This window comes from Conger conger, chromosome 19 (assembly GCF_963514075.1).
Source record: "Conger conger chromosome 19, fConCon1.1, whole genome shotgun sequence".
Taxonomy (NCBI): domain Eukaryota; kingdom Metazoa; phylum Chordata; class Actinopteri; order Anguilliformes; family Congridae; genus Conger; species Conger conger.
Genome location: NC_083778.1, coordinates 17,000,466 through 17,026,127, shown reverse-complemented (window position 1 = coordinate 17,026,127; position 25,662 = coordinate 17,000,466). Strand labels below are relative to the sequence as shown.

The window sequence follows — 25,662 nt, the reverse complement described above, 5'->3', positions numbered from 1 at the left end:
ATGCTACATGTGCACTACATCACTAGTCTATAGGCAGACTGTACATTCACAATGCTACAGGTGCACTACATCACAACTCTATAGGCATACTGCACATTCACAATGCCGCATGTGTACTACATCACTACTCTATAGGCATACTGTACATTCACAATGCTACATGTGTACTACACTACTCTATAGGCATACTGTACATTCACAATGCCGCATGTGCACTACATCACTAGTCTATAGGCAGACTGTACATTCACAATGCTACATGTGCACTACATCACCAGCCTATAGGCATACTGTACATTCACAATGCTGCATGTGCATTACATCACAACTCTATAGGCATACTGTACATTCACAATGCCGCATGTGCACTACATCACTAGTCTATAGGCATACTGTACATTCACAATGCTACATCTGCACTACATCACTAGTCTATAGGCAGACTGTACATTCACAATGCTACATGTGCACTACATCACTACTCTATAGGCATACTGCACATTTACAATGCCGCATGTGTACTGCATCACTACTCTATAGGCATACTGTACATTCACAATGCCGCATGTGCACTACATCACTACTCAATAGGCACTGTACATTCACAATGCTACATGTGCACTACATCACTAGTCTATAGGCAGACTGCACATTCACAATGCCGCATGTGTACTACATCACTACTATATAGGCATACTGCACATTCACAATGCCGCATGTGTACTACATCACTAGTCTATAGGCATACTGTACATTCACAATGCCACGTGTACTTCATCACTACTCTATAGGCATACTGTACATTCACAATGCTACATGTGCACTACATCACTACTCTATAGGCATACTGCACATTCGCAATGCTACATGTGCACTACATCACTACTCAATAGGCACTGTACATTCACAATGCTGCATGTGTACTACTTCACTACTCTATAGGCATACTGCACATTCACAATGCTGCATGTGTACTACATCACTACTCTTTAGGCATACTGTACATTCACAATGCTGCATGTGCACTACATCACTACTCTATAGGCATACTGCACATTCACAATGCCGCATGTGTACTACATCACTACTCTACAGGCAGACTGTACATCCACAATGCTGCATGTGTACTACATCACTACTCTATAGGCATACTGCACATTCACAATGCTGCATGTGTACTACATCACTACTCTATAGGCATACTGCACATTCACAATGCTGCATGTGTACTACATCACTACTCTATAGGCACTGTACATTCACAATGCTGCATGTGTACTACATCACTACTCTATAGGCATACTGCACATTCACAATGCTGCATGTGTACTACATCACTACTCTATAGGCATACTGCACATTCACAATGCTGCATGTGTACTACATCACTACTCTATAGGCATACTGTACATTCACAATGCAGCATGTGTACTACATCACTACTCTATAGGCATACTGCACATTCACAATGCTGCATGTGTACTACATCACTACTCTATAGGCATACTGCACATTCACAATGCTACATGTGCACTACATCACTACTCTATAGGCACTGTACATTCACAATGCTGCATGTGTACTACATCACTACTCTATAGGCATACTGTACATTCACAATGCTACATGTGCACTACATCACTACTCAATAGGCACTGTACATTCACAATGCTGCATGTGTACTACATCACTACTCTATAGGCATACTGTACATTCACAATGCTGCATGTGCACTACATCACTACTCTATAGGCATACTTCACATTCACAATGCTGCATGTGCACTACATCTTGCTGCATGTGTACTACATCATTACTCTATAGGCATACTGCACATTCACAATGCTACATGTGCACTACATCATGCTGCATGTGTACTACATGATTACTCTATAGGCATACTGCACATTCACAATGCTACATGTGTACTACATCACTACTCTATAGGCATACTGCACATTCACAATGCCGCATGTGTACTACATCACTACTCTACAGGCAGACTGTACATCCACAATGCTGCATGTGTACTACATCACTACTCTATAGGCATACTGCACATTCACAATGCTGCATGTGTACTACATCACTACTCTATAGGCATACTGCACATTCACAATGCTGCATGTGTACTACATCACTACTCTATAGGCATACTGCACATTCACAATGCTGCATGTGTACTACATCACTACTCTATAGGCATACTGCACATTCACAATGCTGCCTGTGTACTACATCACTACTCTATAGGCATACTGCACATTCGCAATGCTACATGTGCACTACATCACTACTCAATAGGCACTGTACATTCACAATGCTGCATGTGTACTACATCACTACTCTATAGGCATACTGTACATTCACAATGCTGCATGTGTACTACATCACTACTCTATAGGCATACTGCACATTCACAATGCTGCATGTGCACTACATCACTACTCTATAGGCATACTGCACATTCACAATGCTACATGTGCACTACATCACTACTCTATAGGCATACTGCACATTCACAATGCTACATGTGCACTACATCACTACTCAATAGGCACTGTACATTCACAATGCTGCATGTGTACTACATCACTACTCTATAGGCATACTTCACATTCACAATGCTGCATGTGCACTACATCTTGCTGCATGTGTACTACATCATTACTCTATAGGCATACTGCACATTCACAATGCTACATGTGCACTACATCATGCTGCATGTGTACTACATCATTACTCTATAGGCATACTGCACATTCACAATGCTACATGTGTACTACATCACTACTCTATAGGCATACTGCACATTCACAATGCTGCATGTGTACTACATCACTACTCTATAGGCACTGTACATTCACAATGCTGCATGTGCACTACATCACTACTCTATAGGCATACTGCACATTCACAATGCTGCATGTGCATTACATCACAACTCTATAGGCATACTGTACATTCACAATGCCGCATGTGCACTACATCACTAGTCTATAGGCATACTGTACATTCACAATGCTACATCTGCACTACATCACTAGTCTATAGGCAGACTGTACATTCACAATGCTACATGTGCACTACATCACTACTCTATAGGCATACTGCACATTTACAATGCCGCATGTGTACTGCATCACTACTCTATAGGCATACTGTACATTCACAATGCCGCATGTGCACTACATCACTACTCAATAGGCACTGTACATTCACAATGCTACATGTGCACTACATCACTAGTCTATAGGCAGACTGCACATTCACAATGCCGCATGTGTACTACATCACTACTATATAGGCATACTGCACATTCACAATGCCGCATGTGTACTACATCACTAGTCTATAGGCATACTGTACATTCACAATGCCACGTGTACTTCATCACTACTCTATAGGCATACTGTACATTCACAATGCTACATGTGCACTACATCACTACTCTATAGGCATACTGCACATTCGCAATGCTACATGTGCACTACATCACTACTCAATAGGCACTGTACATTCACAATGCTGCATGTGTACTACTTCACTACTCTATAGGCATACTGCACATTCACAATGCTGCATGTGTACTACATCACTACTCTTTAGGCATACTGTACATTCACAATGCTGCATGTGCACTACATCACTACTCTATAGGCATACTGCACATTCACAATGCCGCATGTGTACTACATCACTACTCTACAGGCAGACTGTACATCCACAATGCTGCATGTGTACTACATCACTACTCTATAGGCATACTGCACATTCACAATGCTGCATGTGTACTACATCACTACTCTATAGGCATACTGCACATTCACAATGCTGCATGTGTACTACATCACTACTCTATAGGCACTGTACATTCACAATGCTGCATGTGTACTACATCACTACTCTATAGGCATACTGCACATTCACAATGCTGCATGTGTACTACATCACTACTCTATAGGCATACTGCACATTCACAATGCTGCATGTGTACTACATCACTACTCTATAGGCATACTGTACATTCACAATGCAGCATGTGTACTACATCACTACTCTATAGGCATACTGCACATTCACAATGCTGCATGTGTACTACATCACTACTCTATAGGCATACTGTACATTCACAATGCTACATGTGCACTACATCACTACTCAATAGGCACTGTACATTCACAATGCTGCATGTGTACTACATCACTACTCTATAGGCATACTGTACATTCACAATGCTGCATGTGCACTACATCACTACTCTATAGGCATACTTCACATTCACAATGCTGCATGTGCACTACATCTTGCTGCATGTGTACTACATCATTACTCTATAGGCATACTGCACATTCACAATGCTACATGTGCACTACATCATGCTGCATGTGTACTACATGATTACTCTATAGGCATACTGCACATTCACAATGCTACATGTGTACTACATCACTACTCTATAGGCATACTGCACATTCACAATGCCGCATGTGTACTACATCACTACTCTACAGGCAGACTGTACATCCACAATGCTGCATGTGTACTACATCACTACTCTATAGGCATACTGCACATTCACAATGCTGCATGTGTACTACATCACTACTCTATAGGCATACTGCACATTCACAATGCTGCATGTGTACTACATCACTACTCTATAGGCATACTGCACATTCACAATGCTGCATGTGTACTACATCACTACTCTATAGGCATACTGCACATTCACAATGCTGCCTGTGTACTACATCACTACTCTATAGGCATACTGCACATTCGCAATGCTACATGTGCACTACATCACTACTCAATAGGCACTGTACATTCACAATGCTGCATGTGTACTACATCACTACTCTATAGGCATACTGTACATTCACAATGCTGCATGTGTACTACATCACTACTCTATAGGCATACTGCACATTCACAATGCTGCATGTGCACTACATCACTACTCTATAGGCATACTGCACATTCACAATGCTACATGTGCACTACATCACTACTCTATAGGCATACTGCACATTCACAATGCTACATGTGCACTACATCACTACTCAATAGGCACTGTACATTCACAATGCTGCATGTGTACTACATCACTACTCTATAGGCATACTTCACATTCACAATGCTGCATGTGCACTACATCTTGCTGCATGTGTACTACATCATTACTCTATAGGCATACTGCACATTCACAATGCTACATGTGCACTACATCATGCTGCATGTGTACTACATCATTACTCTATAGGCATACTGCACATTCACAATGCTACATGTGTACTACATCACTACTCTATAGGCATACTGCACATTCACAATGCTGCATGTGTACTACATCACTACTCTATAGGCACTGTACATTCACAATGCTGCATGTGCACTACATCACTACTCTATAGGCATACTGCACATTCACAATGCCGCATGTGTACTACATCACTACTCTACAGGCAGACTGTACATCCACAATGCTGCATGTGTACTACATCACTACTCTATAGGCATACTGCACATTCACAATGCAGCATGTGTACTACATCACTACTCTATAGGCATACTGCACATTCACAATGCTGCATGTGTACTACATCACTACTCTATAGGCACTGTACATTCACAATGCTGCATGTGTACTACATCACTACTCTATAGGCATACTGCACATTCAAAATGCCGCATGTGTACTACATCACTACTCTATAGGCATACTGCACATTCACAATGTCGCATGTGTACTACATCACTACTCTACAGGCATACTGTACATCCACAATGCTGCATGTGTACTACATCACTACTCTATAGGCATACTGCACATTCACAATGCGACATGTGTACTACATCACTACTCAATAAGCACTGTACATTCACAATGCTGCATGTGCACTACATCACTACTCTATAGGCAGACTGTACATTCACAATGCCGCATGTGTACTACATCACTACTCTATAGGCAGACTGTACATTCACAATGCTGCATGTGAACTTCATTTCACCTGCCCAACCTCCCTCAGCCTCAGCCCAAAACAGGTGGATGCCTGCAGCTAGTGTGGGAACCCTTAAACTATACCAGGGAACTCACCGGGGAGAGACGGTACCACTGCGCGCTCAGTGTGGGAAGAGTTTCAGCCACGGGCCAGACCTTAAACGGCACTAGCGAACTCACACTGGGGAATAATGTAATGCAAAGATAGTTACGGAGTGACTCTAAAAAATATTTTGGTGAAAATCCGTGTTCTCAATTTTGCAATCCGTACACTCAATTTCAAACCATGCGGTAGGTTTGCCAAACCTTTTTTCACGGTTTACAAAGCTGATGGTGCAGATTCGGAAACTGAGTGCATGGTTTTCAAAACCGAGAATATGGATTTTCACATTAAAATATTTTTTAAAGGGGACTCTTTCCCGAAATGCGGGTGGATGCAGTTTGTTTTGCTGAGAGGTGATTCCTTGAAGCCCTTTGAATGAAAAGTGAAGATTGTTTGTAATGAACAATCAAATATTCGATATGGCTAGAATAAAAATAAATTCGAAATCGAAAAATGGCTTTAAAAATCCCAGCAGCTGCAGATGTGGAGATGCCCCCCAGTGTGTGCGCCATCTGATTGGAGATGGACCAGTGATGGAGGCGACTGATTGGTCCAGTTAAATGGGTGGCTAGCATTGGCCTTCTGCACTGCTGACCCTTGCTGGTTGAGGAAACCCAATCATTATTACTAGAACTGTCCATTACATGACATAATATTGAATATAATGAACACTTTCCGTGTGTGTGTATGTACGTGTGTGTGTGTGTTTATGTGTTGTATGTATGCGTGTGTGTATGTGTCAGTGTACATGTATGTGTGTCTGTGTTCCAACTTTAGTCTTTAGTTTTATTGTATTAGTTTTATTGTAGTTTTATTGTAGTCCCCCTGAAACAAACTCTTGTAATATATTATCCTCTAGGGTCCTCTTCACACTTGTCCCCGTGTTCGATCTGCACTGTACATCGCTCTGGATAAGAGCGTCTGCTATATGCTTCGTCATGTAATGCAATAAAAGAAACAAAAACAAGTTAAAAACATTTTAGACACAATGATAATCATGAACAAGGGTAAGGACAAATATAAAGAATAGATGTATATCTGTGAAAGGGGTTAACTTTTCTGACAAGGAATTAAAAATGGGTAGTACCCTTTGCAAATGTAACATTTTAAAATGTGTTAAATATACAACTGAGGTATCATTATTGCTATACTAAAATATCTGGCGTCTTGGACATTTTATCAAACAAAAACCTGTTAAATCTGTCTCTCTTGGAGATTTTTAGCTTGTCCATAACAGCCTCTACATACTGGAACTGCTGCATTTATTACTCTTTTGAAAAATCTCTTGAAGTGTGATTGAAATCAAATCAGTGCTGCCATCATTTTATTTCATAGCCATACCGTTTTACTGTTCAAAACGATCGGGATAACCTGCCAGGAGACCACAGCAGAAAATCATCTTGTGCGCAAAACCTGCCACTCCGTGCATTCATGTCCCTTCCATATAAATAAATCAAATAAATAATCCTGGATGAATAAAACTACACCATTAAAACACATTGCACAGAATGAAGTGCTGTTCCTTTGAAATCAGTTGTTTGTAAACCGTTTCCAAAATTGATACTTTCAAAGAGTACAAATTGTTCCAGCTTCTTCAAAATAATTACCAAAACCGAGATACATTTGATAGGAAACAGACTTAACCTACAATGATTTCGTTCCTCAGTATTGATTGCGAACCCTAAAAGCCCTGCATTCTGTGCAATATATACTTGGACAAATAGTTTTGCTAAGGCAGCATCTCCTTTTTCATTGTCACTACTGTTTTCATAGTGTTTTGCATTACTGGTTCACCGTCATTAAGCACCATTACCGTCACTTTAACTTCCATCAAACAAACGACATTGTTTTAAAATGCGGGGAAAGGCCTACCGGCATTTCGTAAGCAACGAATATTCCGTTCATAAGTTTTTTCTGGAATCAACAAATGCAAACATTCACTCTGGTTGTAAAAAATACTCATTTCACATCGGTTAAAACTTAATTATTACAACTCAGTATAGTTTCACTCACCACCGTTCCACCAAGCGTACGCTACCTGGATCTCCTGGGAAATCGCGCGGCCATACCACCGCGGGAAAATAGGGGCGGTTCGCGGGCTCCCAGTGGACGAGACCATGTAGACAGGGGTGGTTTAATGGAAACAAACACGGGAATTTGATCTACACCGAGTGGTCTGCAAAGTGTTGAATATGTTGGTTGGTTTTGAGTTTTCTTATTTGGTAAATTTATGAGGTAAAACCATGTGTTGTTCAGTTTATTCAATAGTGCTAGAGTTGGGGTTTCCCAGTGGGCGAGGTTACCCAGTGGGTGGAGCTACAGCAAGCCTTAGCCTATATTAGGTCCCATGGCCAGAATACGGGAGTATGGTTGAGAGAGAAGGTACGGTCAGACCTTCTCTCTCAACCCCCAATACAAATTAATTAAATGTTTAATCTTCCCCCATTTTATTTCATTTGATATAACTGATGGTAAAATCAATGTATGATCTTTGCTCTTACTAAGAGCAAACAAGTTTGCTGCGTTTTTTCTGAATTCAGCAGACCCTTTTTGGGGAAACGTTTTAAAACAAACGAAGACATCGACAAACTCCTACTCTCAAATATTAAACATAGAAAAAATGTGTTTAGCAATCAATCACACAAATTTAAAAGTCAAATTATAATCTTTCAAAGCATCTAGCATCTAAATTAAAACGTATGGTCAGCGTGCTGAAGCTTAACTTTTACTTACAAAAGCAAACCGTCTGATTTTAAATAACCACGAGCTTTCAACAAACTCACAGCAGTCTACAAGTTCAATGACGCTACACATCAGCACAGGTTATCCAGGATTTTTTCTTGAATTATAATCATCATTAGTCCACGCAGTTATGTTTTACATACTTAAAGCCATAGGTCATATACATTCTACTATATTATATACAATATATCAACAGGAATTAAATAGTTATTCATTTAAATGGAATAGCCTAATTACAAGGTTTGTTTAAACCAAATTATTTTATTTCATTTTAAGTCTAAGTTCAATGACGCTACACATCAGCACAGGTTATCCAGGATTTTTTATAATTAATAATTAATTAATTATAATTATTAGTCCACGCAGTTATGTTCAAGTTAATTCAATTAATTACTTCATATTTAATTGTTAATATTTCGTACCAGGAGAGAAACATTAGAAGGTTAAATTATTTTATTTCATTTTACGCACACAATATCGCCTCAGAGTTCCTAATTCTTCACTTAGCCGTCTGGCAAATAAATAAACAAATTGTCCAGCCCCTAGTTCTCATTGTTTCTCAAAGTAACTCTGTAAAAGTGGAATTATACATACATTTTAACTGGCCTATATATATATATATATATATATATATATATATATATATATATATATATATAAACAACTTACCACACAAAGAAACGTGCGTCTTTCCGCTTGCTTCGTCCAGCCATTGCTAAAGGAAGCTGCGCGCCTCGGAGACGCGCTTTATAGCACGTGTGTGTGAAATTCACTCAAGACGTTTTTCTTAAAGAGAACACGTTTAGTCTTTAATTAATTACGTTTTTTGTCGGCCTCTTATAATTTACCCAAAAGTGATATTTCATTCTTAGACAAGCCTAATTGTGTGTGTGTGTGTGTGTGTGTGTGTGTGTGTGTGTGTGTGTGTGTGTGTGTGTGAGAGAGAGAGAGAGAGAGAGAGAGAGAGAGAGAGAGAGAGAGAGAGAGAGAGAGAAAGATAATTGAGTATATGTAACACACCCTCACAGACAGAGACAATGAGACAGTGGATCGATCCACATTTCACATTCAATAGCCTTTATCCCAAATCGCATATTGCTTAACAACACAGTAGATTGGTATTCCATACATAACTTATCAAATTACATAATATACATGAACACTGTCTGACGATGAAAGGTGCCATTCAACTCGTTTCAAACAAACAATGACCAGTGAAACATTCTTCAACATGTATCATGGAAGTGAGTCTCCAGTAATCTCAAAGGGTAGCAGAACTCAGTCACACCCACCTTAGAAATGCTGTGGTGGATGAGAAAATCGCTTCACGCAGGTTGGTTTGAGCAGTGTGTGATATTCTGGGATCGTGACAGTTTTGCTTGTGCGCGAGTGTAGATGCATCTTCAGTATGTATATTAGTTTTGGTAGTGCAGTTTTCGCATATTGCTTAACAACACAGTAGCCTGGTATTCCATACATAATAACCTCAGTAACACAACGATAGAGTGTTTCTACCTGTCTGACTGCAGATGGTGTAACTGGGAGACTAGGAGCCCATGCTCACCCTCCCTCCTCTCAGCGTGGGCCCGGGTCCCACAGTGTTGGGGGCTTTAGTGTCCATGGTGAATAGCAATGCTATTTAGGCCTTTAGAACCACACAGCCCCCTGAAACAGTGCTATTATGTGCTATGATGTAAAGCAGCAATATCCAGTGCAGTCATTCATTGTATCAAATCACATATACCCACCCCCCTCCCCACCACAAACAAAAAAAGGTGAACATAATTCAAGAATTGTGCTGGAGCGTCAGGTTCTCAGGTTGAAGGCAGCCCTCCGCACCGATCAGACTCGAAAAAGTTTGTCTCGTGTCCTGAGATTGAACCAAGTGCTGTTGGAAAGTATCTCGCGGAAGGGAAGAGGGGGGAATCAGGGAGACGACAACATCATCATTACAATTGGGCGTGCTTTAAAAATAAAATAAAATAAACACAAAGTCAAAGTTGTGCTTCCAATTGTTTTCAACCATATCCAATAGCTTCCGGTCGCTTCTGAAAATGGTGCGCCAATGAACACTTCAAAGAGAACGCTCACCTTGCCGACAAGCGCAGAACTTCGGGCAGATTTCGTGCCCTTAAAGGCAAAAGGCGCAAGGCAGATGTTCTGTCAGGACCAATAAACAAACGGGAACAAAGTCTTTTTTCCACCAAAACTATCATTTCCCTTTGGATATGATGTGTAATGTTGTCTGCTGTGTGAGACAAACATGACTGATACACTTGAATTGTTTTATCTCATTTTTATTGAATTTTATTGTGGGCCCCAGAAACACTAGCTGATTGTCATTTCTTTGGTGAATTGAGATCTTTATAAGAAACAGTGAACAGTATGGAAATGAGCAACGTGTCGACCTGTGTGATAGTGTCGGGTTGGGTGGTGAAGGTCCGCATCTTTCTCTCATGTCCATCAGTCTGTCCATCTTGGGGCCGTCCTCACATATCAGTTCCAGCAGATCATGACTTCTCAGACAAAGCCGCAGTTCACCAGACATGCTAAAATGAATCAATCATTCTGTGCATGCAGACAACAGAGTAGCCCCTTTGCTATCACAGAGACAGACGTTAACTTTGGCTAAACTGATTTCACTTGGTTCACAATGGCATGCAATGGAACAAGACTCACTCATTTGGCATTGAAAAGAAACAGAAACAGAAACAATTTTATTCAAAACGAGGTATTCAAATGCTGGGTTTGGTCAACTTACAACACACAGAGTGACCAGTGTTATCACAAATAATACAGAATGTGTAGTTGCTCAAATATTCACATTTACTTTGTTGCATGGAGAAGAAAACAAGGTAAAACTTTATTAAAATCTTATTAAAATTAAACAGCAACACTGTTATTGTGCAGCAGCTGCTAGGAAATGCTTCCACGTTTCAGCTGTGTCAAAAAAAATACAATTATGCCAAAACTAACTGAAATCAGTACATCACTTTAAGCCAGTGTTTCCCAACCGAACATACACGCCACTTCTGGATGAAGGCAGACGTGCATACGTATTTGCAACCGGTTAACACGCCTTCACATATGCACAACTATGGCCAGCAATTAAACATGGCAAACATGCCCTCTAACAGAAACTAAACCCTATTATAGTTTAAGGCTCTCTCAATATTATTGCCAAAATGGCTAGAGGACTGGATTTGGGACCAGTGTCTAAGGTCTGAACCTTGTTGGGACCCTGCACCAGCTACATCTATAAAATTAGAAAATATAGCCATGATACAACAGATTCAAAATTTTAGCAATTGTAAGATGGCCCTCACAGTAACATTTCAAGTGTTGGGCATTGGCACGCACAGACATATTTGCAGATTTAAGGCACCGTGTGTCGACTGTGAAAGATTACACGTTGGAGAAAAAGGACAGTGAAAAAGGAGGAGTCTGAATGTTTTTTTTTTTTTTTAATCCTGTGACACGTCTTTGGTTTGATGGATTCCTGGCACCCCTGTCTCTGTACAGGGCAGGTTGAAGTCTGTGAGGTTCTGGCTCCTAAATTGAGGAAACTGGGTCAGTACTGCCTCGTGGTCCCTTTAATAGGACAGGGAGTGTCCGTGGACTCACTCGTCCGGGGTAAGAGGCTTTATGTCTCGAGCAGGGGGGCGTCCAATCTTCTCCCAAAAGGGCTGGTGTGGGAGCAGGTTTTCACTTCAGCCCAGCAACAAAACACAGACAGCACATTAAATCGGAAAGCGCTTTGAGGTACGTTTGCTCCCGTATAGTGGGTGTAGCCCAAATCAGTAATGACCTATGCTTTAAAGCCCGAATGGCCTTCTCAGACGCCACCATAGCAAACCATAACTACTTCAGTAGGTCCGCCCACGGTTTGCAACTTGGTGGTCAACGCTCCACTGTTTCTGTTTAAATAATCTCTTTGCTAAATTTGTCGGTGTCACAGTGCTAGGCTAAATCAAGACCCTGCACCCACACTGACCAGCACTTTTTGGAATAAGATTTGGCCAGACAACCCCCTAAAGGTACCATCCATCCAGCGGGTCAGGGGAGGGGGGGGTCCGAATCGTCCCCCGGGCCGATGGAAAAGCGGATCTGCTCAGGGGAGTGGCCGTGAGTCCTGAGGTCGGCGGAGGGGATTGTGGGAAGGGAGGGGACGCTCGGGAGGTCTGTGGAGGCGAGGAGCCGGGACCCGTCCCACTCTGTCACAGACTCTGTACCCTCCAGAGAGGGAGGCAGACTCACACACCTCCTGACCGGGACATCACTGCAACACACATACAAACACACACGTACACACACACACACATACACATTCACACACACACACACACATACACATGTACACAGACACATGCGCACACACACACATACACACGTACACAGACACATGCACAGACACACACACGCGCACATGCACACACAGACAAACAAACACACACACACACAAACCAAGGTTTTAATTTATATGAGAATCAACAATAGTGGAGAAGGCTGTGGCGTTTAGGTACATTTATTAGTGAATTAAATGAAGGTGCTCTTTGGAAAAACCCAAAGGAGCAAACTGAAGGCACTTAATATAGGGCTAGTTCATAATGTAGATCAGCAGTGAGGTCTGGAGGGGGTGTAGCAGGCTGGGCATGTCTTCATTAGTGGTGTAAAATGGGTCAGTCTCTCACCTGCCCATGCTGGGAGCTCCTCCTCTCCACGCCTGTCTGCACACAGAGCCAGCCACCCCATACAGCCACCTCATGTCCTCTGTCACCTCGGGTATCCACTCCACCAGCCTGGAGCACAGCACAGAACATCCACCTCATGGCACTGATACCCCAACATCACTCCTACAGCACTGATACCCCAACATCACTCCTACAGCACTGATACCCCAACATCACTCCTACAGCACTGATACCCCAACATCACTCCTACAGCACTGATACCCCAACATCACTCCTACAGCACTGATACCCCAACATCACTCCTACAGCACTGATACCCCAACATCACTCCTACAGCACTGATACCCCAACATCACCCCTACAGCACTGATACCCCAACATCACTCCTACAGCACTGATACCCCAACATCACTCCTACAGCACTGATACCCCAACATCACTCCTACAGCACTGATACCCCAACATCACTCCTACAGCACTGATACCCCAACATCACTCCCACAGCACTGATACCCCAACATCACTCCTACAGCACTGATACCCCAACATCACTCCTACAGCACTGATACCCCAACATCACTCCTACAGCACAGAACATCCACCTCACGGCACTGATACCCCAACATCACTCCTACAGCACTGATACCCCAACATCACTCCTACAGCACTGATACCCCAACATCACTCCTACAGCACAGAACATCCACCTTACCCCACTGATACCCCAACATCACTCCTACAGTACTGATACCCCAACATCACCCCTACAGCACTGATACCCCAACATCACTCCTACAGCACAGAACATCCACCTCATGGCACTGATACCCCAACATCACTCCTACAGCACTGATACCCCAACATCACCCCTACAGCACTGATACCCCAACATCACTCCTACAGCACTGATACCCCAACATCACTCCTACAGCACTGATACCCCAACATCACTCCTACAGCACAGAACATCCACCTCATGGCACTAATACCCCAACATCACTCCTACAGCACAGATACCCCAACATCACTCCTACAGCACTGATACCCCAACATCACTCCAACACAAAACATCCACCTTACAGCACTGATACCCCAACATCACTCCTACAGCACTGATACCCCAACACCGCTCTTACACAATGACCAGTTTACCTCTGGGCCATGCAGTACGCAGACTGCACAGGGAGGGTGTAGGGCAGCAGCATGTAGGAGGCCATGCGCACAGGGAACAGCTCTGTCACCCCAGAGTAGAGGCTGTGCTTCTCCCTACATGCCTCACACAGCACTGAGAGAGAGAAAGAGAGAAAGAGAGAGAGAAAGAGAGGGATAAGGGGGAAATTTGCCTCAACCACCACCAATGTGTAGCAGGCAAAGGCAGCCATTTTGTGTCAGAATGCTCACCACACATCAGCTGAGGTGGAGAGGGAGAGAACAATGTTTTTGCCGATTAAATCAGTGGATAATTAGGTGGCAGGTTGAAAGAGCCAGGTTTGGAATTTAACACGCTCTTCAGAAGTGCTAAAAATGACACAAACGCTGTCCAAATTCTTGGACAAAAATATATCCTCTAAATATGGATACAAGCTGCAATTAGCAAGGCCCAGCCACAGGAAACCCGTCCAATCGCTGTGGTGTAGTTCACAACTTTGTACATTTTAGAAAACCAGCTAAATCGCGGATTTGTGGTGTCCTGATGACACCTTGTGGTGCAAGTGGTGAATTACACTTTATAATGACGTTCCACTTCTTTCTCGGTTCGTAAAGATGCATGTTTTAAAACGGCACACCTTCAGCACGGTAACTTGTGATTCCCTATTTATTTTTTTGTATCTTACGATGTTACTTTTGGATGTTACCAAATCAGAATACATTATATACGTTAGTTGATTGCCAGTAAACGCTTTTATAAGATACAAACTATTATAAATATTTTATATTTTACAAGCAAGTATATGCATAAAGTATTATGGACATCTTCCTGTAAAGTTTTGAAACTTGAATCAATCAAATGTGCATTACAGTGCATTTAAATCATTGATCTTGTATTCTGAAGGAGGCACTGTCATTTTCTAATGCACGTCATACATCCAGAGAGATATGAAGGGCCTGACATAGGCTTCGAAGAGGCAACTTACAGAACACACACAAACACACACACACACACACACACACACACACACACACACACACACACACACATTCACACTCACACACACGCACACACACACACATTCACACTCACACGCGCACACACACACACACTACATTTTATTTAGCAGACGCGGTTATCTAAAGCAACATACATATCAGTGCATATCAAGGTCATAGAACAAACTACCAAATAGGTCAGATAAAGGGACAATTCACAAGTTCTAAAGTCATGAATATAAGTCATGTAAACAAGGTAGAGAGGCTGAGTCTGCAATTACCATACCCAGACATCTACAACGTCAGAAACTACAGTACCAGGACAAATACAAACGAAAAAGTCCTAGATTAAGGTACAAGGGGGAACCATACACGCGACACACTGCAAACACACACAGCCCAGTCAACACTGGCCCTCTGGCGCCCCCTACCTTTCTTGAGGGGCGCAGGCAGGGTGTGGATAATCTGCTCATCCAGCCACCAGTGCCTCTTCCTCAGGAGGCGGAGCCTCCTCAGCACCCACTCTGTGGCCGTCTCCGTGACTACGGCCTCGCCAGGCACCGATTGGCTGTCCCCGGGTCCAGAGCAGCAGCAGGCGGACGTGCTTTGCTTGAGCTCAGACACGGAGAGACCTGCAGACGGACTGTCCCGCATCAGCAGATCTGAGAGAAATCAATATCAACAATCAATAATCAATAATCAATATCAATCATCAACAATCAATAATCAATATAAATCATCAACAATCAATAATCAATATCAATCATCAACAATCAATACCATCCATCCATCCATTAGCTTAACCCGCTTATCCTGAACAGAGTCGCAGGGGGCTGGAGCCTATCCCAGCATACATTGGGCGAAAGGCAGGAATACACCCCGGACAGGTCGCCAGTCCATCTCAGGGCACACACACCATTCACTCACACACTCAAACCTATGGGCAATTTAGACTCTCCAATCAGCCTAACCTGCATGTCTTTGGACAGTGGGAGGAAACCGGAGTACCCGGAGGAAACCCACGCAGACACGGGGAGAACATGCAAACTCCACACAGAGAGGCCCCGGCCGACGGGGATTCGAACCCAGGACCTCCTTGCTGTGAGGCGGCAGTGCTACCCACTGCACCATCCATGCAGCCCAACAATCAATACCAATCATAAATATCTAACAAAGAATCAATAATAAAGAAAACACCATCAACATATAAACCTTTAGATCTAAACAATGCGCGACATATAAACCATCAAATAGAAACAATTCTGTTTGTGTAATGCTTTTCACAGCAGACCGTCCCAAAGGCACTTTACACAGTAACACATTATACTAGCATCTGTTGAGGTGTGATATTGATGCGAGGTAGCAGATATCCCAGCATTCAGGGAGTGGGAGGAAAGCCCGGTTTGTGTAAAAGGTCTGTAATAGGCACCAGGAGGTGCTGGGGTGAAACCGCGGAGGATGAGGAGAACACTCACTGTTCTCTCTGAGGAAGCGAAGGGCGTCTCCGTACCCACCCTGACACATCTCTGCCATCACCTGTCACACAAAGCAAACCACACCTGCGTTAGGACGGACGGACCTCACCAATGGCAATCGGGCATTTACTGATCGATGTGCTAATTACTCATGGGTTATGTGGTCATGGGGGCGACATGGCTCAGGCAGTAAGAGCAGTCGTATGGCAGTTGGAGGGTTGCCAGTTCGATCCCCCGCCCGGGCTGTGTCGAAGTGTCCCTGAGCAAGACACCTAACCCCCAAATGCTCCTGACGAGCTGGTCGACGCCTTGCATGGCAGCCAATCGCCGTCGGTGTGTGAGTGTGTGTATGAATGGGTGAATGGAGAAGCATCAATTGTACAGCGCTTTGGATAAAGGCGCTATACAAATTCCTGCCATTTACCATTTATGTAATAATAATAATTTGTTATTTAGCTGATGCCTTTATTCAAAGTGACTTACAGTCGATTTGACTAAGCAGGAGACAATCCTCCCCTGGAGCAATGTGGGGTTAAGGGCCTTGCTCAAGGGCCCAACGGCTGTGCGGATTTTATTGTGGCTACACCGAGGCTTGAACCACCAACCTTCTAGTCCTTCTGGGTCCCAGTCATGTACCTTAGCCACTCGGCTACGGGCTGGCCTGATTATATTTACAAGGACCTTAACCCCGCATTGCTCTGGGGGGGGGATTTCCTTAGTCTAATTAACTGTACGTCGGTTTGGAGAAAAGCATCAGCTAAATAACACATTATTATTGAATAAATAAACGAGTAATGCTGACTTTGGGCTCGGGGGGGAACAGCGCCCGGGTCAGGCGGCAGATGTTGCCGGGGTTGACGTGGATGCTGGTGTTGGTGAAGCGCAGCTCGTGCAGGCTGAAGGAGCCGTCGCGCGGGCAGATGTCGCTCTCTCCGGCGAACGGGGAGACCGTGATGGTGTTGCGCGTCTCGTACTGCGGGAGGTTGTTACTGATGCCGCCGTCCACGTACCGCTGCGTTGGGAGACACCGAGAGGAAATTCACGATGAGAAAGCTGAGTTGTTGTTCTCCACTTACGCCACAAGGTGGCAGCAGTGCACCGTGTTTTAATAAACTACCATTCATGGCGCCCTGTCGCCATCTTGTGGTTCAGAGAGGGAACAACAGCTCAGCTTTGTAATAAAGGATACATTTATGCTTTTCACGACATTTGCTTGGCACTGTCCTCAACAAGAATGCCATGTTTGGTGAATCTTTGAGTATCCCTCCAGATTAAAAAATATGTATATAAAGGAAAGGAAAGTAAAAACAACATCAAAATAAAAAATGAATCACAGCTGAAATAACATTTAACTTTGAACGTTCACTGTGAAACTCATAACTATTTTTCACCAATGGAAAAAATAAAAGAAATAATATAAAAACGAGAAAAATATAAAAATATGAAAATATAGATAATAAAATTTATCTTAATTCCACTCTTGCATAATGTCATAATCACAACCTGCTCAACTTGCTGTATTGAATTAATACAGCAAAAACCTAGATCAAATAATAGTCTGCCATAAAACATCTAATTACAACACAGTGCATATGGGGCAATAACCTTCTGTTTGGCAGCACACAGCGGGATTAACGAGGCAGATTTGTGCAGGCATTTGGATACTACCGTGCGTTCTCGGTGTCGTCGTGTAAAAACACATTTAAGGCCGCAGGCATGACAGCGGTCGTCTCTCTGAACAGCAGCGAATGTGAAATATACTCTGGATCAGGGGTTAAAAAGTCACACTGTGACTTACAGCACAAACGCGGTAAATCACCAGGGTTACGTCAGAAGATTACGGAGCCGTGGATTTACACCCGAATGGCCCAGAATGCGGTTGGAGAAAAGTTGCGAAAGGGGCCATCTTGTTTCCTTTGACGCTTGCTGCGTTTGGCTCGGACCTTAGAGCCTCTGTATCAGCAGACAGTTGTATTTTCTACCTAAATACCATACTAAATGTGCCAATTATCGGGGAATAAAAAAAAAAAAAAGTTTTATGAGTAGCCTCATATACTGAAAAGAACACCACCAAATGTGGTTAGTGTGATTGTCTCTCATGCAGGAGACCAGGGTTCGCTCACTTTTAAAGGAATGATAACAATAACAAATTATGTATTTCAACTCAGTCCAGGGGGTTTGGGGAATGGCAATCTAAACTGAAATCGGTCCATTGGGGGCAACTGTCAGTTTAGAGGGCAGAACGGAGTTTGTTTGAGTCGTAACATCAAGTACGACAAGGCCGTCTGCCCCCAGGGCCAGCTACAACCCAGACTTCTTTGTAACAGGACTCCTGGAAAATGTAGTTTATACGTATATCAATATATCGTCTGATCAGAGTGTGAGAACGCATGAGAAGGGCAGACTGCCAGTGGGAACATTGTTACAAGTGCAGAAATGAGGGAAAACTGCTGAATTGCTGGTCTCAAAACTGGAAATAGAAACATGAGAGCACAGCAACATGCACGCACAAGTGGAAACACGGAGGAGGACAGCGGGTTTCTCTCCTGAGACACACTTTCAGATCTGCACACGTTCCTGATGTCCAGGCCATGTTCATGAGCACACGCGTGACCAAACCTCCCACTTCCTCATTTTAAGGCCTGCGTCAATCCCACTGAGCCTGTGTCGTGTACATCCATTATCGCGTACAAGGCCATTTACCCCACATCGCTCCAGGGCGGGACTGGCCTCTGCTTAGTCTAATCAACTGTAAGACACTTTGGATTAAAGCGTCAGCTAAATAATTGTAATGGTGTTTGAGGAGGGTCTGGTAACTCACCACTCCTCTGAAGGACGGCGGGATCAGGCCACAGTAGACGGGGATGAAGCAGCTGCATATCAGCGCCTGGAGAACAAGCCACAGCCACAATTACAACCTCCTTCAGTCACCAAAACATTACAGTACACAAGCCACAGCCACAGTTACAACCTCCTTCAGTCACCAAAACATTACAGTACACAAGCCACAGCCACAATTACAATCTCCTTCAGCCACCAAAACATTACAGTATACAAGCTGACCTCGATATCACTAACGGGGCTCAGAACACTGCCAATAAGTTACTGTATATTTATCTCATCTTGCATCTTTGACTTTTAAAGAGCATTGACCTCCACTATGCAGGACATGCATACACATGCTTATGCTTGTAAATAGTTATTACTAATTATACTAATACTACTAATACTAATTATTCCCAAAATAGAACATTATCTGTTTTTCGGATTAGGTCCAGACACACTGAGGTCATTAAAGATCCCAAGACACTCTCCGCCCCGCTGTCCTGTCTAAATTCCCAACCTGGCTCTTTCAACCTGCCGCCTAACCATCCCCTGATTCAGTCGCTGGTGCATGGTGAGTGTTCTGGCACAAAATGGCTGCCGTGCATCTCCCCGGTGGGGTGCCCCACACCGGCGGCCATTTTGAGGCGAGGCGGGTGCTGACCTGGATGAGCTCCTCGTTGGAGTCGAAGCGGGACGCCAGCTCGTTGCGCCCATCGGACACGCGCGTGAGCGAGACGCAGAGGCGCCCGGAGGCCAGCGCGTGGGCCTGCGCAGGCAGGACCCGGGACAGCCCGGCCCTCAGGACCTTCAGCAGGTTGAAGCGCGGGTGCAGGGGGCCCAGGTTGCGGCGGCGAGCCTCCTTCGACATCTCGAACACGTCCTCGCAGCACTGCGCTGTGCGGACACAAACCCCAAGAACACTTACCACAGCCCCCCATCACAAACACTCACAAACACAAACATTCACACTCACAAACCCCAATAACTTACTACAGCACCTATAACAAACACTCACATACACACACACACACACGCACATCACTCACACATGCATATACCCACACACACACACACACACACACTTACTCACTCATACACACTCACACACATAAACACACACATACTCACACAGCAACACATGTACACATCATCTATCTTATGGAGAACATAAAAAACCAATAACATGACTAACATGACCAATTATTGGTTGTATTATTACTCCCAAATACATAGGATATCTTCAGACACTTTGGTGTATTTGTGAGACTTAAAAATCTTTTCCAGCAATATCTTACAGTGGCTTATCAGTTAACAACCCCTGGTTATGTCTTCATGCTGATAATACTGTGCATGTACACATGCAATATGTTTACTCTGCATTTGTAAAGATAAAAACAGTATAATGTCAAGCTTGGAAAATCCAGTTTCGAGGGTAAACCATCTTGTTTTTCTCATTTGAACGAGAAAGTGGAGGCTGGTGACCAGAGGTGATTTTTTTTTTTTCGAGAAAGATAAGAACTTATAAGTTCAAGTTCGATTCCTTCATAACGTGTCCAGACGTGCAGTGAAGGTGGTGTGGAAGTAACCAGATCATTACAGGGCTGAACTTCTCTGGAGTTCCCAGTAGGTTCCCAGCTCAAGATAGGTTTTGAAACAGCTGGTAACTGGCATTTCACACCAAAGGTGTTTATTGCTTTTACAGTTTAAAAATATTTTATGTTTTTAAAACACATTCAATTATTTATACTTTTACATTCAAAGCAAAGTACACCAGGGTTATGAAATAAAACTGAATCTGTTAGCCGGGAACGGTTGGGCGGATAAGACCGTCTGCAGACCAGATAAAAAGTGACCTGATATGCGGGTGACGCCAGCAAACGATCCTGTCGATCCGGTCTTTCTCCTGAGCTGTATCTTATCTGGCACGAAAAGAGTGGACTCTGAACACTTCGATGACCCATTTTAAACCCCCGGCTCCGCTCAGGGGCTGAGAGACAGGCAACGGGCCCGAAGGCCTTTCTCAGCTCAGACTGCGGCAGCCAATTACAGCCCGGACAAATAACGGTCATGTCGCGCGAGGCAACCGCCGACTCGCGTGGTGCTTTTGCAAAGCGGTCAATACCAGGGCGCTCGATCTAAGGTATTGATATGTGATTGAATATTGAAGCGGCAAAGGCTGAGATTCTGTATGGATTGAATTGAACACATCGTCATATGTTGTTGACTGAAGTGACATCAACATGTAATTGTGAGTCAGTACTGTTGAGCCAATTACTCAGTTGAGTTGTATGTGTATCAAATATTCAAAATATGACAATGGACTTCAATTCTCAATTACTCGGAGAAAAAGACAATGAGTGGACTAATTCGCTTCATTAAACACTACATGTGAGAACTTAGTAAAAGATGAACCGGACATGCTGCCAATGCTACTCCCTAATTTCGTACAAAGGTTATGTAGTTGACCGGGTACAGTTAAAACCAATACTATCGCTTTCAATTTCAAAGTAAAACCAAAACGTGAAGCTAAATGTTCACGTTCGTGAATCTACAATGCAGCATTCTGATTTGGATTCATATCCAAATAAATTCAATAAAATTAGCAATGTACACTTTCATTGCATCGATATCCATATGTAGTTACTAATTTATATTAAATGCTGGTAAAGTAAACTTTGCGATACCTATGGATGCGCCGCTGGCCAGCATGGTAGCCGTGAGCGCACCGGCCGAGGCTCCGTAGATCTTAGACGCTCCTTTAACGAGGTACGGGGCTTGCTCCAGCAGACAACTGGCGACGCCGATGTGATAGATTCCTAAGAAACCGCACCCGGCGAAAGAAAGATTCCATCCATCTTTAAGGTCAAACATTTCGAGAAAAGGTGTCCTTGTCAAAACACAGAAAAAAAAAAACCGCTTTACAAGATATTAGCTGTAATTTCTAAATGATTATCTAGAAACATGTAAAAAGCGTGATGCAAAGATCATTCAAGTTCATTTCTAAACCTGAACTTAGGGTAGCCGACATGGTGATACAAAGAACACGGCGTTCTGCACTGCAGAATGTTTGTATGAATACTGTACATGTGATCTAATGTTTGCATGAAGCCCTGCCCACTTCGCTCAGCCAGGCACAGGCTGTAGCCAATAGCGTGCATGAAACGCGGCTCAGCTCACGTTGAGCAACTCAGACAATTCCATACAGCCCAGCTTATTATATAATACCTACAGTATTTCAACATGCCCGTATGTCACAGGGACTGAATGCTACGAGGACATCACATGCCTCTCCACAAATACGGCAAAAATAATCTCCAAACGCGTTTCAGTTCCATTACTCATTGATCTCACGACGAAGGTGCTACGTCTGATGATTGGCAAATCGCACTAAACCATTATGTGCTTAACAACATACTTAGAACACAGATATTGTTCGATATAACAGCTGTGACCAAAATGTAATTTCTGTTTAATTATTTATTGATTTGCCTCTTCCTTTAAAGTGTCCCCTGAGTGATCAGCATCCTCTGATCTTGTCCCCTACACAATATGCGATAAATATTTTTTATAAATTTGCGGTTCCAAGTGTGATATTTTCCTGTCTTGTAAACAAAACAACGACGTGTGTAAAACAACAACCGCTACATTTTGGAACAGCCGAAATGAAAAGTGCGTGAAACAATGCAAGAGAGCATAAGGATTATATGAATAAATGCATTGAAGTGTGTGTGTGTGTGTGTGTGTGTGTGTGTGGCTGCACTCTCGTCGAGACAGGATGCTTCTTCCGGTTAAGACGCGAACACTCGCGAGCAGGCGCAGTGAGGTCGCGAGGCACAGCGGTGGTGCTGAAGCAGGGCTTCAGTCGCAGCATCACAGAGCGAATCCCATTACATCACTTCATCCACATCTGATTGGCTGAAGGTCAATGGTTTACGATCCAGCAAGTCGTCGCTGAACATTTCGGCCGTTCGGAAAAACATTTTTTTATCGGTTTTTCTGCCCCACGACCCTTAAAAAACGAACACGGCATCGCAATGGCAGAAAGCGAGGCAGATACGCCAAGCACCCCGATAGAATTTGAGAGCAAATACTTTGAATACAATGGAGTGCGACTGCCTCCGTTTTGCAGAGGGAAGATGGAGGAGATTGCCAACTTCTCTCTCAGGAGTAGTGACATATGGATAGTAACATATCCGAAATCAGGTAAGCGCGTTTAATTGATGTTGCAATGTGTTGAATAGTGCTGTCACGGGCATGTAAACAGGCGCAGGGCTCCTGTACCGGACTTAATTATGCGTGTTTAATTGGGACTGCTGTTCACTGCAACCAGCAAATATGAGAATTCCACTATGTTGCCTCCGAGTTTAAGAACGAATCATGTTGCTTTAGTCGCTTTTCGTTTAAACGAGTCTGCACGACGTTTTTTTAATTTCAAGCACTACAAACTACTGCAAAGCCCTGCGCTCCAACACCGAGGCCGTCATATTTCAATAAAATACTTTCTTTACGTTGATATCCAAAATGAGACTATCAAAGACGCAGACATGGATGCACGTATAAGCCTGCAGCAACATCGTTTAAGCCCTCGGTTCTTGTGCAATTAGAAATTATGCTTTATTTATTCACGACAAGTGTTCACCTTAACTAGGCTACGTCGTGTGAATACATTTGAACATGCACATTGTACCAGGAGGTCCTTGTCAATATTGTGGCCGTCCATCAGGGAAATGGAAGATGGTGTTTACGTTTCCGAGGACAGAAACCATGATAAAAACGACCAGAGCTATTGATATGTTTTGCTATGCAGGGCTAAAATGGACTCTGGACATTGCCATCTCGATCATACGATTCCATTTAATTTTGTAATATTCTGGAGCATGGTAAACAGGGTAAGGCACAGCTGTACCGTTTATAAAGGCTTGGATCTTTGCAAACTGGTCGATGATAATATTCTGCAACACCTATCAGGCCTTATACAACCGGACACCACAAACCTTCTGCTTATTTTGAATATGAAGCCATGATGAACACAGTCCACGGAACGCAAAATCGGTTCCTTGGTCGTGCAGACAGCTATACTGATATACAAACCGATCTCTCATACAGTTTGCTGCAGTATTGCAGTCATGCGTGATGCACGCGATCGGGGTAGAGGTCAACATATGGGTGTGCCCTTCTCGTGCCAATCTCATTATCACGTCGTAGCCCTGGAAACGAAGCGCACTCACGTTATCTGCTCAAATGAAAAGGGTCAGTTGCAGTGAACTTTTGTTTTGGTTATGATGCGTCATCCCTCCAAAATACTGTCGTGCGCTAAGCGTCAAGAACATCCCACGCTCTGGTACCAGTCGCAATAACCTACTTCCACCAGACGGGGCGCTGTTTTGTGATTGTTTTTTATCTCAATTGAAACAACGAAACATCCCTCCTCTCCACGTGTCCCCGAGATTTGTATTGCATGTAATTAAGGACCAAATGCACATAGTCGGTTACATCGGTTTTCATATCTATGCTGGCCAACCAATACTGTTGTATATGATATTTTGTGTAATATTTAAAACATGTGGTTAATTTAATTTGCAAAACAAAAAAAGACTGTCTTCTAACTGGGTAGGCAATTTCACCTAAGTTCAGAACTGTTTGGGCAAGGAGGATGACTTAGAGGAGATG

At 43.3% G+C, this 25,662-nt stretch overlaps 2 protein-coding genes across 2 annotated transcripts in view; one reads left to right on the top strand and one right to left on the bottom strand.

Annotated features, from left to right (window-relative positions):
- Positions 1-12,791: 12,791 nt before the first annotated feature.
- On the bottom strand, positions 12,792-23,048 carry pnpla3 (patatin-like phospholipase domain containing 3). Its single transcript, XM_061229475.1, has 9 exons — positions 22,677-23,048; positions 20,654-20,886; positions 19,988-20,053; positions 17,969-18,178; positions 17,167-17,227; positions 16,123-16,353; positions 14,696-14,828; positions 13,544-13,651; positions 12,792-13,131 (listed from the first exon to the last, which is right to left on the bottom strand). The coding sequence occupies exons 1-9, from the start codon at positions 22,861-22,863 to the stop codon at positions 12,909-12,911; spliced, it is 1,452 nt and encodes a 483-aa protein (XP_061085459.1). The 5' UTR covers positions 22,864-23,048; the 3' UTR covers positions 12,792-12,908.
- A 762-nt stretch (positions 23,049-23,810) lies between these two features.
- sult4a1 (sulfotransferase family 4A, member 1) overlaps positions 23,811-25,662 on the top strand; it is a 13,948-nt gene continuing 12,096 nt past the window's right edge. The window contains exon 1 of the mRNA XM_061229610.1: positions 23,811-24,195. Coding sequence (XP_061085594.1) covers positions 24,027-24,195 — 169 coding nt within the window. The 5' untranslated portion in view covers positions 23,811-24,026. The remainder of the gene's footprint in view (positions 24,196-25,662) is intronic.